This window comes from Hippoglossus hippoglossus, chromosome 4, assembly GCF_009819705.1.
Source record: "Hippoglossus hippoglossus isolate fHipHip1 chromosome 4, fHipHip1.pri, whole genome shotgun sequence".
Classification (NCBI taxonomy): domain Eukaryota; kingdom Metazoa; phylum Chordata; class Actinopteri; order Pleuronectiformes; family Pleuronectidae; genus Hippoglossus; species Hippoglossus hippoglossus.
This window is the reverse complement of record NC_047154.1, coordinates 6,865,543-6,884,385: the sequence shown is the minus strand read 5'-3', so window position 1 is coordinate 6,884,385 and position 18,843 is coordinate 6,865,543. Positions and strand designations below refer to the sequence as shown.

At 40.6% G+C, this 18,843-nt stretch overlaps 1 protein-coding gene across 16 annotated transcripts in view; it reads left to right on the top strand.

The window, feature by feature from the left end:
* The window catches only part of fryl (furry homolog, like), a 70,570-nt gene that overhangs the window by 6,249 nt on the left and 45,478 nt on the right, over positions 1–18,843 (top strand). For 5 of the 16 annotated variants that reach the window (XM_034583744.1, XM_034583742.1, XM_034583739.1 and 2 more), the window contains exons 1-3: positions 5,219–5,804; positions 7,511–7,576; positions 18,305–18,513. In XM_034583744.1, the coding sequence (XP_034439635.1) occupies positions 5,576–5,804; positions 7,511–7,576; positions 18,305–18,513 (504 nt within the window). In that variant the 5' untranslated portion in view covers positions 5,219–5,575. Of the gene's footprint in view, positions 1–5,217; positions 5,805–7,510; positions 7,577–11,021; positions 11,748–18,304; positions 18,514–18,843 lie in introns of those variants that run through there. The other 11 variants (XM_034583740.1, XM_034583738.1, XM_034583735.1 and 8 more) reach the window with 7 other exon arrangements.

The following is an 18,843-nucleotide window of genomic DNA, read 5'->3' as shown; positions in this document are numbered from 1 at the left end:
ACCCTCAAGAGGATAAGCACTAAAGATAAATAGATGTGAATAGCATAATATTACTACCATAGTAAACAGTGTTAATTTGTTTTTATGTAATTTTTTACAAAAAGGTTGTGTCAATTTTAGACTAAATATTCCATAAAAAAATGATTATATTATCAGAAAGTAATCATTGGATTAACCTGCAATGAAAGTAAGTCCTTGGTTGCAGCACTAGTTCTGGTCAATACCCTTGAATATAATGAGGATAAAAATGTGGTTCAGTCAGTTTGGCTTAAGCATCTGAGTATCTATCTGTAAACGTTGTAAAGTACTATTACACTGGTCTCTTCCTCTAATTACAGTTTTAGCATATTATTACAGCCTCTGGGAGAAGAGTGTCATCTCAGATGGTAATTGGTCAGGAGTGTAAAGGGGATAATTTTGATGCGGGGTCTGGTCAGGTCACATTCTTCAGCCGTGACGACCAACTGTGTTGCCTCACAACTGTCAGTCAGGTCTTAGCAGAACTGGCTTGATCTCTTTGTTTGAATGTCTGAGCATCAAAGTTTGCGTGTCTTGTTCCTGTTTGCAGATGAACGACTCAGTGCCTATAGTAACCTTTCTAAATTCCTCCCTTTTTTCTAGAGTATGGAATGTAGCTTTCTGAGTATGTTAAAGGTTTGCTAGTAGGTGCGGTAGAACATACAAGGGATATTCACCATCTTGTCCTATATTCTAAAAGAACGCTTAGTTACAAAATTCCACAGCAGAATCCTCATTTCCCACAGAAAGCATTCCTTCTGAGGTGCTGCATTTCTGTTTTTCTCTCCTTCTTTTTATTTCCCCAGTAAGGTAGCATATAACCTGCCGGTGCCTCGGCTAGTTGGGATTTAATTAGGATGACAGAACCAACACCATTGTCACTGTGGCTACAGCTGTTTAGCAAACCTCTGAGTAATGTCCATGACATTTCTGACACAAGCTTTAAGCAGTTGACTAAGAACTTTAAGGTGGATCAGCTGACCAATCAGAGCTGACTGAAAAGAGGCCCCCTAGTAAAAACAATATCTATTAATGATAATGTCCAAAGGAGCCCATGTGAGAACACAGCAGGAGTTCCGCCACATGATTCACTGCGGGCTACTGGGCGTGTTAAGGAAATTTCTAATATGCGACAACAAAAATGAAGATTACAAAATTAAAAGAATTGTAATTGAATGTTGACTATAGTTGTCACACTGAGATTTTATGGGGGGGGGGGCGTCTGTCTATGGGATCAAGTGAACTAAGGTTGTATGAGGGTGTGCCTCTTCAAGCCTTATTTGAGGGGAGACCTAAACTCTCAGACTTAAAAAAAGAAAAAGATTTCATGTAAACCATATTGATGTAAACCTCTAAAACTAAGCAAAAAACCAAGTGTGGAAGCAAGCAGATATGATACCTGTAAGTTACAGCACAGGCTGTATTATTCTAATGATAAAGAACTATTAGTGCCATACTGCAAAAGACTGAGTGACAATGTTTCCATGTTAAGTTCTTGACAAATGTATTCATGTTTTTTCAGTCTGTCTTTTTTGATTCACACACTTGCACACTGTTTACAAACATTAATTAACATGAATAACTTGTGTTTCTGTGATGGAATAGATTTGTCGTTGTTATCAACTGAACAGCCAGAGTAATGACCAAACCTTAAAAGCTTTATTAAAGGAACTGAACCTTCAAGTTTTATGGGATGTAAATTAAATTCAGCCCGTATATTCATGACAACTCTGAAGACATGATTCATATTAAATTGCACTGAGGCAATGGCACAAGCACGTATGTAAAATTTAATTTTATGGTTGCATAATTTCTGATTAAAGTGTAGAGCCCTGCACAGGATTGCCTTGATGGTGTGGTGGCTATTTGCACCATTAGGGGGCAGTGGGACATTGTTTTCATATTCGTCTTACCTGATATGGACATGGGACTGTTTACTGACATCCAGTGGTGGATGTAGCAGCTCAGAGTTGTACCTTCCCAGAGCGATCAAAATAACTGTAGTGGGCTGAGTGGTGACAGTGTGCTTTCTAGCCCCCCCCAGCTGATTGCAGAACAGACTCTGACTTCTGGGCCCCAGCCCACCAGTTTTCCTGTTTTCTCGTGCTTGAAAGCAGAATGAAGCAGAGGCGGGTGGGACCCAGAATGGCATAGGAACGCTGCACATTGTTCCCAGAGCTTCCTCTTTCACATTCCTGGCTTGATAGGGATCTGGGCCTCCTGTGCAGGGGTATTGTTCTAACTTAACAGCACCACAGACCTGGCCCCAGCAAACCACAGCTGCCTCCACTGGCCATTGTCACGCTCAGACTGAGTGATGGCTCATCAGTCATCTCTCTCCCTCTTTCTGACTCATTTAGTGATTCTTAGGACCTGCTGCCTCAGCCTCTCTGAATCTTTGCTCAGACCTCAGTCTTGCACTACCCTAACAAATGTCCCTCCTTGCAACTTAAAGCTAAAGGTTTTCCCACTGCGACTGATGGATTATGTTTTTTATGTCTTGAGTAACACAATAATAGTCTATATGATATTGTCCCAACAAATCTTCCACATGTTTTTTCACCCTGAATGGATTTTCTGTATCTGCATTGGGTCAGACAATCACACAGGTTTTCTCTGGTATCTTGGTTTATATATATATAATGATAAGGGATGACACATCCATTTACAGTATTGCTGTGGAAGTAAATAAATATCAAAATGCCAAGTTCAAATTCAAACTACTTGCTCTAGTCAGAATCTATGATCTCCTGTATTATGCTACTTTCTTTCTGTTGTTAATGTGTAAAAGGGATTTATCACTAAATGAATGCAATTTTATGATGAGTAAAGTAAGTACATTCAATTCATCAAAACAATTGCCAGAACAACTGCAGTGATTTCATAGTTCAGCTCTCTGCAATGAGATGGTGAGCCAGACTCCAGATCTTAAAAGGATTCTGGTGCTTTGCCATCATTTCTTGCTGAGCTTTTTCCTTTTATCCCCTCAGCAATTTGGGGCTCGTCACTAGATTTCAACAATTTGTTTCTGCTGCTTGGCATGTTTTCTGCCAGCTGGCCTCTAGAGGGCAGAGTTCAGGGCAAAGTGTGGCCCCGTATGCATCATTTCATTCTCCCACTTTGTTCTCACTCTGCAGGCTAGGTTTGGTGCGGGATAAATATAACACAAAAGAGTTGTTGAAATGAACAAGTAACTGCAGGGTTTTTAAATAGTATTTTCAGAAATCACACAGGGAAACTGAGAGAATGATGGTTTTGTGTACTTCCCCTCTCAGTTGACATGGTTTGTATAATGAAACATTTATGTCATCTCACTGACCTTTTCACACGCTGCAGTAGAGGGTGTAAGCACTTCCTTCAAACTGTTTACTGGTCTTACACTTGCTGTAGTTAAACCAAAAAGTAATTTTCTGTGAAGAAGTTTACTAAAACACATGCTTTTGAAAATAACAAATTATAATTCAAACGTAGTCATCAATTAACATTGACTCACCTTTCCATTATGTTTAAAACTGTCTTCTAATCAGTGTTGTAAATATTAAAATTTTGTAAATATTGAAATTTTTTTTGTGATGTGTTTCACACAGCATCTTTTGCACCTCTGTTGTCGCACTTGTTAGGCCCTATGAGACGAATTGTCTGTTTAGCCTTAATGTCCTCTGATAGCCTCCTCAGAGGCGCGATTAAGTACGCATGGGCACACTGGAAACCCGCACACACTCTTGCCAAAGGGCACGCACAAGGTCCGTGTGGCTAAATCTGTTAGCATTGCCACTTCCGATACTGGACTTTTTTGCTAAAAACATTGTGTAAATGATCTAATTTCGAGTCGAATATGAATGTCGGGGCTTGCGGACACTTGGATGAAACCACACAAGCAGTATGGAGTCATGTTACGTATTTTTTCTGTTTTATTACTTCTGAAGAAGAGGTCGCCTTGTCTGAAACACCGTTTACCCCTGAAACTCCACTTTGTGGACTCAAACACTTCACCCACTCCACCGTCAGCATAGTGGTGAGTAGATAATGAGTGAATTATCATTTTACAGTGGACTATCCCTTTAAACAATTTTTCTCCGCCTGACAAATGTACATGCATTTACTCTGATTTAGTCCACCACGCACTGGGGAAAAGTATTACTTTGGTCCTTCATAAGAGTGTTGTTTATTTTGGGTCTCTGTAGTTTTTTGCACAAAACAGACAGCATACACCCGCCTTATCCTGCGTGAAATGGCAGTCTAAAGAAGAACTGTAACACTATTAGCTTTTACATGACACCTATTTGCTTCATTGAGTATTTATATCAAAAGCTGAATGGACTCTTGATTATAGTGAGATAAAATAGATATTCATCTGATGTGCATTGCAGTGCCCCATCTCCATTTTGTGGTGCATAGTTAATGATGAATCAGCAGAACCTGCAACTCTTAAAGGTGTTTAAACACTTTGCAGCACACTGGCGCCACCGTCATCTTAACTTTTTGTGGAGTGTTACAGCTTTGTATTGCTGTGGTGGACTGGTTGGGTTTCTGCTTAGATGGCCAATTAATTTTTGCACTCAGTCCCAGAGAACAGCAAATTGATGATTTCTTTAGGCAGTAAGCTTTTTATGAGAGTCAGCACAGCGTAGTCCCTCTTAGTCCTCAGCAAGGGATATTTGGAAAGGCTTTGCTGCAGGTACAAACTGTGCAACTGAGCAGAGAACAGCAGTTTGTCATTGCACCGTTTCACAGACCCCATCACTTAAGTCATTCTGCTTCTCTTTATAATAGCTCAACATATTCAATCAGAAGTGAAAGCAAAAGCAGGGGTATTGTTGTTACACGAGTAAGTAGCAAGAAAACAAACATGCTTTTGTGTTTGTGTATAAATGCAAACAAGAAACATCATTCTGACCATGATAATGGTTATCAGTGAATGCAGGCATGCAAGTGTGGTCAGTTTAGAGCTTTCCTTCTTCTTTTAGTGTCTGTCAATCTCCTTCCTCCCCTCTTGCTCGCTTCAACTAGTGAGCAACACAGACCAGCAGGGAGTGGCTGGTGTCGTCTATGTTGTGATTGGCTGCTGGCCCAGGCTGTGTTATCTCCTGTGGAACATGTTTTAGTCCCACCCCAGATAGTGCCTGGCACTCAGTCATAGCCCTGCCCACTTACAATTACATCACGGCCCATGAAAAGTGCCAAGTCTGTTTGCTCACTGATCAGACAGGTGATGTTGCAGCATTGGAAGTTTCTTACTCTTGTCATGCAGGCTAGCTACATTCGACAGCTTCTCATCTGCTAGATAGTCAAGACAAACAACTTCAAACACCCAGACAAGTAGCGTCTCCTCTGGTCTGTAAGGGCATATCTAATGGCCCACACACACAGGCCCGGACAGTAAGTGAATGTAGCTGCTGCAGTTAGGTTGCAGCTGGAAACTAGGACTCTACCCTATCTGCAGGCTTGTCTGTAAATGGGGTAGCTTTAGCAAGTGGATAGCTTGTATGGGACAATGGCACGGCACAGGCGACCGGACAATGCACCAGAGTGAAAAACCAAAAAAGTATTTTCAAACATGGAGTTTCTGAAGAGCCTGGTTCCGGCAGCCATCTCAGGAGAGGGGCCCAGTGAACATGGGGGAGCCTTGCCCAGGGAGACGGGTCCAAGGCTTCTTCGCATGAAACGACTGGGCCTGCTTGTCATGGGGCAGACTATTGAGGAGGTTCCGGTTGACCCTGTGATAGAGGTAGGGCCATGGACCAGCTCCTCCAGGCCTGCCCGCAGTAACAGAACCCGCTTTAAAGGTACAACTGACTCATGCATATGGACGCAGCAGTTATCTGTACTGATTTAGTCTTAATGCCTTTCTGCCCTTTCACTAAAGGCCAATTTCTTTCGATTTTGTGTATATTGTATTTTAAGCTTTATTAACATGTAAGCAAAGGTTGGCTTTACACTCACCCCAGCGACACCCCCGTTTTTCATATGTACATTTTGTATACATCCAGAATAGTATATGCCAGGGTTGGACAGTTGCCTATGTTGTTTTTATCGTTGTTGTGTTTGATCAACTCTACCATGTATGATTGGGTGGTGTGGTATCAATGTACTACCAAAGCTCAACTGTCAATATGTCAAATAGGCAGGTCTGTGCTGAGCTGTACTCATTGCAGAATGCAGAATGCTGAGATACGGACTAGTTTAATGAAAAGATCCTCCATCAGCTTCTCAAAGTCTGGGGGTGAAGGAGCTGGAATAGTGGCAGCCCTGGTTTAGCTGAAGTTGAAAATGTGACAACAAAACACAATTAAAAGTTAGGTCACTAAATCGACAGAAGAGGATTTCATATTTGTATCAGACTTTGAGCATTTTTATAACACAGCTGTCTGTATCAGATCATATACATGTAGGGCAGGTGTTGACCTCATATCAGTATTCAACAGTAGCATGTTTTGCTGGTAGAAGTTAGATTTTCTCGTGTCAGACGACCAGAAAACTCAATTAGAAAGCTTATGTAGCTCTCTGCCTGTTAAATATCTGCTGTGACGATTGTTTCCTAACACATTAACATCTTAATATGGTAATATATCAAAGCTGTGTGTCTGCCAGTGTGTGTGTTAAAGTTGAACTCTGCATCAAGGAAATTCCGGTTTGTTTTTAAAGTTTAGTTTTTTTCAAATCTAAACTTGTGTCACTGTGAGATGTTGATTATTAAGAAAGACACTTAGACATGAGGTGTTGATTTCCACTCAGCTGTACAAGACATATATACCCTGAAAGTTACTACTTTGACTATGGTGTGCAACTCTATTATTTAACTGAAGCTGCCTCACAATATTTGCTGAGTATACTTGTTGCTTTGTAATTTTGCATTAGAAAGCATTATGGAAAACCATCTAAGTAAAGCTCTGATGCAGCTTCTGTGATGAAGAGCTGTTCCACTGACTAAGTATGCCCCATACAACTGTATTTAGAAGGGACAATAAATATAATCTGCAGATAATCAGTATCAGAGACTTGTATTTAGACAACATATAAAAAAGATGTAAACCTGCGTGTCTTATCAAAGCTTTGAGGGTTGTTTCTGAAGCCTGAGCTGTGCTGACAGTGTTAATCTTTTGAAGTAGGTCGACCATTGTGTTTATGGATACAATAGCTAAAGGTTTGATAGGTGTGTTTACACATACGAATCATGTGTGTGTGCAGGCCAGTCAGCTTGAGCCTGCGCTGTCGTGATGACTTGTCGTTGTGTCTCGCTGTGCTACATGTCGGAGCATGCTTGCACCTTGTTTGCTCATGGCTAAAGTTTGACTGAGCTCTCCCTTCTGCTGCACTAACCCAGCCTCTGAGATTATATGACTATTCAACATGCTAAACTAACCCAGGATAACCTTTTTAGTTTTAGTAACTCAGGACTTGTGTGATCTGTTGTTATTAATATTTAAAGACTGCAAGCCAACTGACTTGGGCAAATTGTTTTCACATCTTTCCTTTCTTTCTTTCCAACTAGGACACATCCGTCGTATTAGAAAAATCTCCTTTTTACTTCATGTTGGTGGTGGCAGGGGTCACAATGGTGAGTTGTGTAGCAGAAGAAGTGATGTGATTTAACAGTAGTTGAGGTAAGGATAAGGAAAGATATAGTAGCTTGGTGTATTCATACCTTTCATAATAAAAGGCACCACTCCCTATTTGTAGAACTGGCATACCTTTTAAGTTGTCTTTTAAGGTGGTGCTACTTGTTTCGTTCTGTCATTTGTCTTCCTTGTGACATTAGCCAGTTGACAGCTGAGGTTTTGGGAAGGGTTTGATTGAGAGAGTATTTAGTTAATGGGTGCAGCAGGCTTCATGTTTGTGGATTGGGAGTGTTGGGAGCATATGACTGAGCATGAGCGGGAACTTCAGCGTTGTACTCCTGCAACGGAAATCTGAATAAGATTTCTGTCTGAACAATAGGTTTGTGTGCAGACAGGCTAGACAAACTCCTTCATCAAGGCTCTTAAATAGTTAAGAAGGTTAGAACAATAGATTCTAATCATTTGTAACCAAGAACATTAAAACTAATATTTGGAATCAGTATCCCTACATCTGCAATGAAAACTCAAATCACATACCTCCACCAAAGCTGCCAGTTTTGTTTTTCTTTAAGATCCATGAATTATATCCTTGGATAACTGAAAATGTTGCAAAACATCCCATCTCATAATGTTAAAGAGAGTAGGGAAAAAATCCTGTATCTGCACTCAAACACAAACAAAACAACCAACCAACAAAGGTGTGGAAATATAACAGCATAGTGGTGATTACAGAAATTCATTTATTTTATCATATATCTGATTTAGAAAAAATTACATTACCGATAATCGCAACTGCTGAATATTGGATGCGATAATTGGCTAGGGCGACAATCAATCCACCCTTAATAGTTATTAACCAACTGTAACATTAAACCCCATATTGGCGCAAAAGAGTGTTCATTTAGTGGGAATATGGTGTCATAGCTGTGAGGACGAGGGCTGTGAGTATAGTGCTCGCTCTCCAACCAGCTCCTTCAGTATAAGCACTTGTCCACAGTGAACAACTTGAAGACAGCTCATTTGAGGAAGTACAATGAGTAATGAGCTGACCTTTTTGTGCCTGCGTTAAGATGAGTTTTAATTTAGATTTGCACAGTGTTCTGCTCTGTCATTCCATTGAGACCATATGCGTCTGACCTAAGAATGACTCTTTCCTGAAGTTAGTTACTTCTCTTGATTTGCCAGGCAAATCTGAGTGGTGACTTTGCTTTACTCAGGAAAAAATGGTCTGTGTTTGAATGTGTCTTCACCATCTGTGGCTTGGAGTTATTTATAAATGGTTTGTGATTACTCTGTATATTACAGCTATAGAGCATTATCATGGAAGTTTTGCACAAAATCTAGCCTAACCATCTTTTTGTAAAAATGTTTAAAATCTTCTCTCTAAACGTGCATAGTTTGTTTCCTGATAATTATTTTGAGGTTATATGAAATAGATGGGGCCTGACTCAGGGGAGTGAGGAGCTGTGCAGGTTGCAGAGTTGTGCTGCATACCCAGACTGCCATGATGGATCCAAATGGCGTGTCCTCTGCAGCCCAGGCACCACTGGGGAGGTCAGGGATTGAATTACAGTTCCTATCGATTATTGTTCCTACCACTGCCCTTCAGAGAGGCCAGGACAGGAAATGCATCCTCCACCCTGTGGGCTCCTGGGAGGGGCAGCTCTCCTGTACTGTCTGCAGTCAGGATGGCTAGCTGTCAGTCACAGCTCCCACTTTGTGAATGGAGCTACTATAAATTGCCCTGGATGTGCAGTTAGTTGGGATTATTTGATCAGCAGGCTCTTCTTTCCAGGAAGTCGGTCATAATGTTGTTTATTTGAAGTCCTCAACTTACATCAGCTCTGTTGGACAGAAGCTCTTAGCTCTAATGCTCCCAGAGACTTGATGCTGTCAGTTACTCCTCCACATTCCCTAAACAATAAAGCTGGTTGGCAGAATAGAAGAGGTCTCTGCATGTTTGTATGTTTACTGTTATGCTGATAAAGATAGGGATGGTAATATAAACACTGATTCTGTGTTTATAGACCCTCTCCAATGAATATGTAGTTATTAACCTTGTTAACATGCCCATATTTTTTTTAATATGATATCATATTATGAGCAATTAAGTAGCCAACGCTGTGACTGATTACTTCCCCTTTGGAACTGCAGTGTACTAGCGACAGTGTCATAAAAACTGAATTCAGAAAAAAAAAAAAACGAGTTGGGTTTTGTATCCTGTGTATGCAAAAGTATTTACAAATTTCCCAGATGTCATAAAATTAAAGGGATCCATACTGTATATTATTGCTGTAATGGATCGTTAAGCATCTGTGCTTGTTTATTATGAGGCAGAGTTTCACAGTGGAAGCCTGCATCAGGGTAACACCAGCCAGGGCCTTGACAAAGCTTCTGCTGTGTGTTGTTTGTTTGCAATGAGCTCTGCCTCATTTTGCAAAACTTGTGTAGCGGAGGACATGTGACAGAGGGAGAGACCGAGGGCGAGAGAGAAGACTGAACTAAAAGAAGACAAAGGGCATTTGTCTTCCGCAGCCTCCCCACCACTGCTCCCCTCCAGAATATTTTGTTAACAAACTTAATCCTGTTCTCTACTACATATTACTTGATGTCATGTGGATCTGTTTTCAAAGTCTGTGCGAGGAAGCAGAAATCAACTATCAACGCAAATTAAAATATCAGAAGAGTCAGATGTGTGTGTGCTTGTGTGTCTCTAACATTCACACCAGCACAGTGGGCTGTTTGCTCACTAATGCGGTGTGTAGTGCGTTTGTGTAACATTCTGTGTGTTGCTATGACTGGTAGCTTTTGGACAGAGCAGTGATGTAATGCATATGACTCCACTGGGTGTGAACATTTAGTTTAGAAAATAGATGTGCTGTGATTGCTATCATGCCATGAGATCAGAAACACACCTTTCTACCACGTCCCATAGTTTGTTGTGGTGAGACGTCTTAATATACACCCTTGCCTCTGAGAGTGCAGCTGGTGTATGCTTTACTTTGTTTTGAACAAAGGGATGTCGTGTATATATAGATAGATAGATAGATAGATAGATATAATATTTTTATAATATTTTTATAGCCGTGGGGCAGGACTGCTGTTTTTATGTGTGCACTCCCATGTTCAATTCATCCTCCCTTTTTTCTTTCTTTCTGTCTTCTATCATCCCATTCTTTCTTTTCCATCCTACTGCAGTCAGGGATGACGCATCAGTATTGCTGTGGAGCTTACAGGAAGTGTCGTTTTGATAGGCCAGTGGAGAAGCAGCACAGTAGCGGCTCTGACATGCGTATGCATTGCTGAACCACAGCCAGGGAACACTCGCAGCATTTTGATGACATCACCCACCCCCACACTATGCTCCTGCCTCCCTCTGTTTGCTGTTGAAACAAGCTCTCGCTCACTCTGAGGGGAGAGAAAAAAAAGCAGGCATCAGTAAAAGAACAGGAGCTAGCTGGGAAGAGGAGGGGCAGCTCACGAGCAAATGGAGAGGGAGAGAGTTTTGAGGGGAGGCGGAGGGTGGCTGAAAGTGCTAGCGGGCTAGGACTGGTACACACACTTACACACACACACACAGGAAGAGAAGCGGAGAAGAAATATTGCTGTGCATTGTTCAGACTTCTATCGTCTACTGTTCTGCTGCTTTTTTCTCTGCTATCAGGAGCAAAAGTTCTCACGCAGTTTCGTCCTCCGGTTCGCTGGACTTTTCTACCCTGAAATGGGGATGAGGGACTCATGGACTGGCAAGGGGGCAGCAGGCGCTCGGGTGGAATACTTCTCTAACTAGCCAGGCTAAGCTCTATCTCCTCACCTCCTAGTGCAATTCCGTGAACTAGGTAGCCGAGGAAACAAAGCAGTAGCACTTCTTGGATTTCTCCTCCTCAGCGACTGTCATTCAGAATGATGCCTTTAACCAGCACCTGTGGAGGATAGTACTCAGCCCCTACCAGGGGACAGGAGCTGCAAGTTGAAGGGTGTAAAGATTGTATATTTCTAAGAAGAGTGGAATGTTTGTCTTCATGACATGAACGTGACGGGAGACCTGTGACATTTTGTGCCTTTTTGTGGTGACGCCTAACTTTTTGAGAGCCGCCATGCTGAGCCTGCAGGATTCAGTCTTCTTTGAGATCAGCATCAAATCTCTGCTCAAGTCTTGGAGTAGCAGCTGTGAGTACCTTGCCAAGCTTGCACACTTGTTTACATACCGTTCTTGGCCACCAGACTTATCTGCCACACACAGCTAACAGACCCTGTGCAGAATAGTACATGCCTGCATGCATCTCATGCTCCGAGATCATGAGATCATCCTATCTACCCCTATGTACGAAAGTGGTTATTAATGGAGTTGTCAGGATGACTGATTATGTTTAGCTCAGCCGAGCTTGTTTGATTTATATGCAGGTGATTTATATGCAGGTGGCCTCCCTCCTGCTCATCGTTCCTGTGGCTCCTAGTTGTCCCACAGATAATGTTTCTATTGATGTGCATCTGCTGATTCATAACGCAGGTGGACCTGACTTGCTCCCTCTGTTATTCTGAAGGCGATGGCTGCCTCTATCTTTCTGTTTCTTTCTCCATCTTTATGAACTTTCATAAAGAACTTTTCTTTTTTTTTAGTTTTAACATTAAATCTCTCCCTTCAGTCTCCTCTGTAGCAGCACCCAACAATCTCCACCCCCCCTGTTTTTCACCCTACTTCCATAACCCTTCTTTCCCTTCCTTCTGAGGCAGCTTATGTTTCCTGACTATTGATCTGTCTTCTGGTTTCCTCCTATTAATAGCCTACCATACAGCCCATATTACATACCTCCTTTAGTCTCATTGAAATGTAGGGATGGATGAAGACAACAATCAGCTGCTGCTGATTCATCTCTTCAGTTATACTTAAATATATTTACACAAAGACTTGTTTCTTCAGCCTACATTTGACCAGACCAGACTGACATTTGATACATGCTGATGAGAGCATTACATTGTCATCACATTAGCTTTCCCTCTGTTTCTCTTTCTCTCACACACACACACACACACACACACACACACACACACACACACACACACACACACACACACACACACACACACACACACACACACACACACACTCCCAGACATACTGATAACAACTGGGAATGTGACATACAAGTCTGCTCTAGATATGAAACTTTTGAAGTTTGTTCCAGATATATGCACTATGATATCTAAAGCATCAAAGTGACTGCCCCATATTTGGATTGTTTTGAACTGGGAACAATCAGCAGAAGTCGTGATCAGAGAAGATTAGACTTGAGATTTTGTTTGGTCTTGAACCATTTATGGAGATTTTTTTATATCGGGTTATTTATTATCCTGTATAGATTTTGATAGACTGTTAATGGAGGTAAAATATTCTGTTTAAGTATTATTCCCATCCCATGGCTCATTTTTAGCAAACTCGAGTCCTTCCGCTGATGTCAAAAGAAATTATTACACATTCCGTGATATATATTTTAGGCTTTAGGGAAGTAGTGGGTGGCTTGCATCTTACAGTAAAGACCACAGACATTATATTTAGAGATAGAAATAAAAATGATTTCACCAGACTAAGAAATTGGGATTTGTGTAGTGTGTGCATAATTTGAGCTGATGTTTGACCTGAGGTTTAGAACCCCCTCATCATTTTAGCGCAATGTGCTCATAGACAAAGTCTCTTTTTTGTCAGGCTGTAGCAGAGTCTGCCTCTAATGTCTTGAAGTGGACCCTGGTCAGCAGTGTTTAATGCAGTCTTGTGGTTGAAATTTTGGCCAATATCACCATTTAAATGAACAAAGTTTCAACTTGGGGATGGTGGATGTCAGTCTGAGATATATAGTATTAACCTTGATTTATTTCCATTTTGTAAGTGGCAAATCTGACAACGGGGTCATGGGATATTAACACCTGAGGGATAGTTAGAATATTAACAGTGTAATTATTGGTAACAACTTTATATATATATATAGTGAACACTTTCAGTAAAGCAGAAAAGAACACACTGGGGCTTTTCTGAAGGGTTTTTGTGTGTTCTCTTGTGTCTGTGTCAGTTTGCTCCATCTGATCCTCATATGGTCTAAAAATATGCAGGTTAGGCAAATAAGAAACTTTCATTTCTCATTGGTTTGAAAGTAAATTTGAACCTTTGTTTGTATTTCATGACAGATTGATGACTTTCCCAGGGTTTACCCTGCTCCTTGGCCAGTATGTGCTGGGATAAGCTTTAACTCCCTGTCCTTTTCAAAGTTGTGTGTAAAATTACTGTGACAGTGATTAATTTATATATTATAATAAGGCAAACACATAGAAGCCATCATTTTGAATATGGCAACTGTTGACCCTGCCAGAACATGGATAAATGACATATAAACCTAACTTGTCAAAATGATTGTACTGAGTACAAACAGTACAAAAGTCTCATCACGACATTACTGTCAATTCACCCCCTTACTCCAGCTTAACTGGAATTGTTACAATAGATGTGCGTGATTAGTGTGCTTAATGTTTAAGAAGTGCTTCCCTTACCAGTTGGTACCAGCAATACTAGTTGATTAAACTAGTTATTCATATTTTATCACTGTATAAAACAGGTTAACTGCTGCGTCTAAGACGATACACACCTGCCCCCCACTTGCTGAGGCTGCAGCCCCTCCCCCTGTGCTTATGTCTACATGGTGTAAACCACACAAGGTGGACAGTGGGAAAGATGACATCTGATAAAACCAGCACAGTATTTTGATCAAGAAAGTAAAACAGATTTGTTCCCATTCAGCATGGAGAGGTTAATCTGCAAGCAAAGAAGGCTGCTGGTGCTAGCGATGCCAACGTTAGCCACACTCAACAAACCACTCTGACATTACCCAGCAGACACTGTGATTCTACTTTACTCAATTTTGAACGTTTTCTAAGCGTTTTCTTACTTTTAGACCAGTCAGTGAATTTAAGTTTCTTCAAGTTTCTGTTTAAATGACAGAGAAATAAGTAGTTATGAACATCCCTCAGTTCATGCCACTACTTTCTGCTTTTGATGCTTTTCCTTTTATATCATATGAATGCAGAAAGTTTTCTTTCTTTGATGTTTAACTTTGTCTTTTGTGTTGTTAAACATGTTCTGTGATAATACTAATATTTATGACAATTAATACATACAGTAAACTCATAGTTTGGGTCTTTTTCATTTAGATTTAGGATTGAGCGTGACTTTATGATGTATTGTTTTCTCTGGATTGTCTTTTTAGCCTCTAGTGTCACTTAAGTTTTAACATGTATGTTCTAGATTCATTTTTATTTGGAAGTGGTGATGGTGAATAATAAACCAGTAGTAACTTGTCAGAGAGTGAACATGTTGAGACACTCTAACAGAATTGGCACTGCCACGCCACATAAATACTGGCAGTGATTCTTTTGTCTCTGTGTAAAAAGATGGACGCACACTCGCGGCCCTGCATTCCAACAGTATGTGTGTTTGTGCTGTTGTTTCTGGTTGTCCTGGCAGGGGAAGTGAGCAGGCGTTTGGGAGGGCTTTATTTTAACTGTGACAAGGTGGAGTCGCTGCTCTTTCAGTTGTGTAATCCTGCGGGGTGCTCTGTTTCTTATGCACAATCATGGAACATGCCTTGTAGGCCTCTCACAACAAAACACGATAAGCATTTTCCTATTCAGCACCAAAAAGCTGCAACTTACTTCACCAGTTCTTTCAGTTTTATCCGAGCTGTAGTTGCAGTGTGTTTATCCTTTATCCTAATAATCCGGATGCCTTAGATAGCAGGGTTTTCTTGGGCAGCAGATTTACATTTCTTCAAAGCGTGGGGCACACTTTGTTTTTACAAATTAGCACTTCAACTTTTGCATTTAGATTTGAATAGGAAACCATAGGTGACCTTAGGATAAATGAGACCCAAAGGTTTCAGTTAATACAGGTTTATAGCACTTTTTGCACTTTTAAGCAAAGACAAATTTCTGCCTCGACAAATGTATACAATAAAGCATTTTCCTATTCTATTCTTTTATTCAATTATTTGCTACGGTTTGGTGCGGTGTGTGTTAAGTTTAGAAAGAAAATCATTGTTTGGCCTGTGAGAAATGAGAGAAGGGAGAGGGTCAGTGCAAAGACTAAGCCCAGAAAAAGATGCCCTGTGTGTTTTTATTTATTTATAAAAAAAAATTAGTAGTCAGTGGAAAAAGTACAGTGTTGGGGTATTAATCTGTGTGAACCATTCATCAATCCAGCTGGCCTAGGGTGTGAGACAAGAGACGGATGGCGGGGGTCGAAGACATGGCAGTGATTGGATATGAGGAGCTGGCTATGTGACATCATTGGGGGTGTTGTTAAAGCACAGTAAACAAAGAGAGAAATGCTTGAAAGGCTCTCTGTGCTGCTGGACAACATGACCACAACAGAGCCAACACTTGATGCAACACTGCCCCTGTCTCGTCCCCACTTTACTTGCTCTATAGAAAACACTATGATTAAATCATAGCAGTTAAATTTTGTTATTTTACTTTTTTTGACACAACTGGTGGCCTGGGTCATATTCAAGGGATGTTTGCCGTTTATAATGGTAGATATTACATAATTTCTAGTGATTTAATTTTAACTAATCAATATATATATTATCATTCCACATTTGATTGAAAATACTCTTATGGTCTTAACCTTTCTTTGATTCAATAAATTATTGATGGAAACACTGATGGTTAGAGTTAAAAAGATTTGCGAGCCTTTGGTTTGCACAATGTAATCTATACATTTTTAAGGTGGAGGGGAAATATTTTGGATTTGGTTTCCATTTCGTGTTTGAGCAGGCTTTGGTTGTTCAACGCAAATGTACAGATAGTGTGGAGAGCAAAAGAGGCCGGACATTTTGACTGAAATGCATCAATCTGCTCTTTAAATGTATCTGCATTCATATGCAGAGAGCTGTTGACAGAGATTAGCCAAATTAACATCTACAGGAAGTATCACTGCTTGTGTTTTTGAAACTAGTTGGACTATAAGCGGTGTTCGGCGATTACAATCATTTATGATAACAAATACAATTTAAATAATTGTTATTTTAGTTGACCTAATATAATAGACTCTCTTGAAGTGTGGGTGCACTATAAGAAGCAGATGTGGAGGACATGAAGCTGCAGTTTGATATGGCCACACAAGGCAATTTATGAAAACAGAAAACCAACTCTGAAATACAAAAAGATTCTCATGAAAGCAATAATGTTTTGTTACTGCTGACACACACAACTGGTAATAAACAAAAAGTAGAATCTCTTTCCAATTGAAAAGAACAATGACTTTTATTATAAGACCAACTGGGCCTGTTTTGCTGCGACATGTTCGCAGTGACCGTGTTTTATAGATTTAACATGAAAATCTTTGAAATTGCCACTTAAAGAACACAAACAAGTCATGTTGCAAGTGTTTTTATTTAAGTGCCAGCTGCATATATTTTGCCACAGTAAAATTAAATGGGTAAAAACTGCATCTTGAAACACTTGTCACAGACTCTACATTACTTCATAACATTCATTAATGCTCTTACAATGTATGCTGCAGACAGGATACCACCCATATTCCAGACCACAATGGTTCTAGTCCAGCCAAGAGGAGGCCAATAGTAAACTGACCCTTTACCTCGTTCCCTCCCAGGAAAGGCCTTGTACTGTTTCTTCCTGGTTGTCACAGAAACACTCATGCCCTGTGTTGTTAAAATACCAGTAAGGAGCAGACGTGCAGTAGTTTTTCAGGGTTCTTCACTGATCAAGAAATTAAACCAGTGGTGATTGTTTGACCCGAGGACTCAGAAACTCAGACCCAACTCTGGAAGACAAAATGTCGACAACATAACCAAATGTTTTTTTTTTTTTTTTTACAGAGCCTGAACAGTACAGAAGTTTTGGGGCCGATGTTTATTTTAGGGAGTCTGTTATCAGTATATACAATGTAGGTTGTTGGTCTATTTGTGGTGGAGATAATAGTTTTTTCTCTGTCTGTTATTGTTTCTGTTCGCTGTCCCTGGGAAGGGGACGACATAGCTAAATTTGGTACAAAGCAACTCTTTGTGTTAAGTCTGTGTACATATTTTTTCCCTGCAATATTGAACAGTTTTCATAACTGCACATATCGGATATCATATACACTTGTACTAATATTCGATAGGTTAATAATGACAATGATGATAATTAATCATATATTAATAAAAACAATCAGCCAACTGATACATTGGGCTGTAATATTTTTATTGCATTTGAACAAATTCATATTACCAGAAAACAACATTACTTTTCATGTAGGTGCACTTGATCTGATACAGAGGTGGGAAACGGGAAACTCTATTAACTACTGCTTTTCCACTTAATCAGTTTCCAAGGACAGTATATTTTTCCTTCAGACGAACATTATTGAAAAAAACAAAGATATTAAGAATTTTTTGTAAGCCTTCGATTGAGGTTCTATTAGGACTTTATATTATCCATATACTTTGGAATCGGGTTGAAATTGTATTTTTGCTCTCATCACCATGGAATGTTTTTTTTTCTTGACCTCCCTCATCCATTCAGTTATTTAGCCTCTTAAGGAAATGTCTGTGCCCCTGTTTGGAGTAGAACATGTTCATGACATGTCATGCTTTACATGAGTGTTCTTGGTGTGACCCTGCTGCTTTGACTCCTACTGTATTATATCCTAACCTCCACCCTCTGGCCTCTCTCTGCAGCTTCTGCACCAGTCAGCAGCAGTGTGAGTAGACGACGTGCCCCCTCCTCTGTGACGCCCCTCTCGTGGGAGAGACACAACATCGCTGCCATGTCGAGCATCACCATCGACCCCGAGCTCAAGCCCGGGGAGTTTGTCATCAAGAGTCTATTTGCAGAGTTTGCTGTGCTGGCTGAGAAGAAGATCGAGATGGTGATGGCTGAACCGCTGGTGAGTCCACAGGGGGAGTGAATGCTGGTGTCAAGCAACACAGGAAATGAAATTCAATACACAACACGTGATGTGGCACACACTGCTGAGACATCCTCCCTCTTTTGCAACTAACTGCCATCCCTTTAGCTGCTTCAGATTTAACTGATAGATGTGGGGAAACTGGCTTGAGAGGCACATACTCTTTATTTATATGATAAAATGGTCAATTGTCATTAGCCTGTTTGTGGCCCTGTTCCCCCATTTGTTCTCTCCTGTTCCTTTCCTTTACATGAGGGTCTTCTGACAGGGTCTGACTCAAGTTTACCGCTCTCCCATTCAGGCTACATC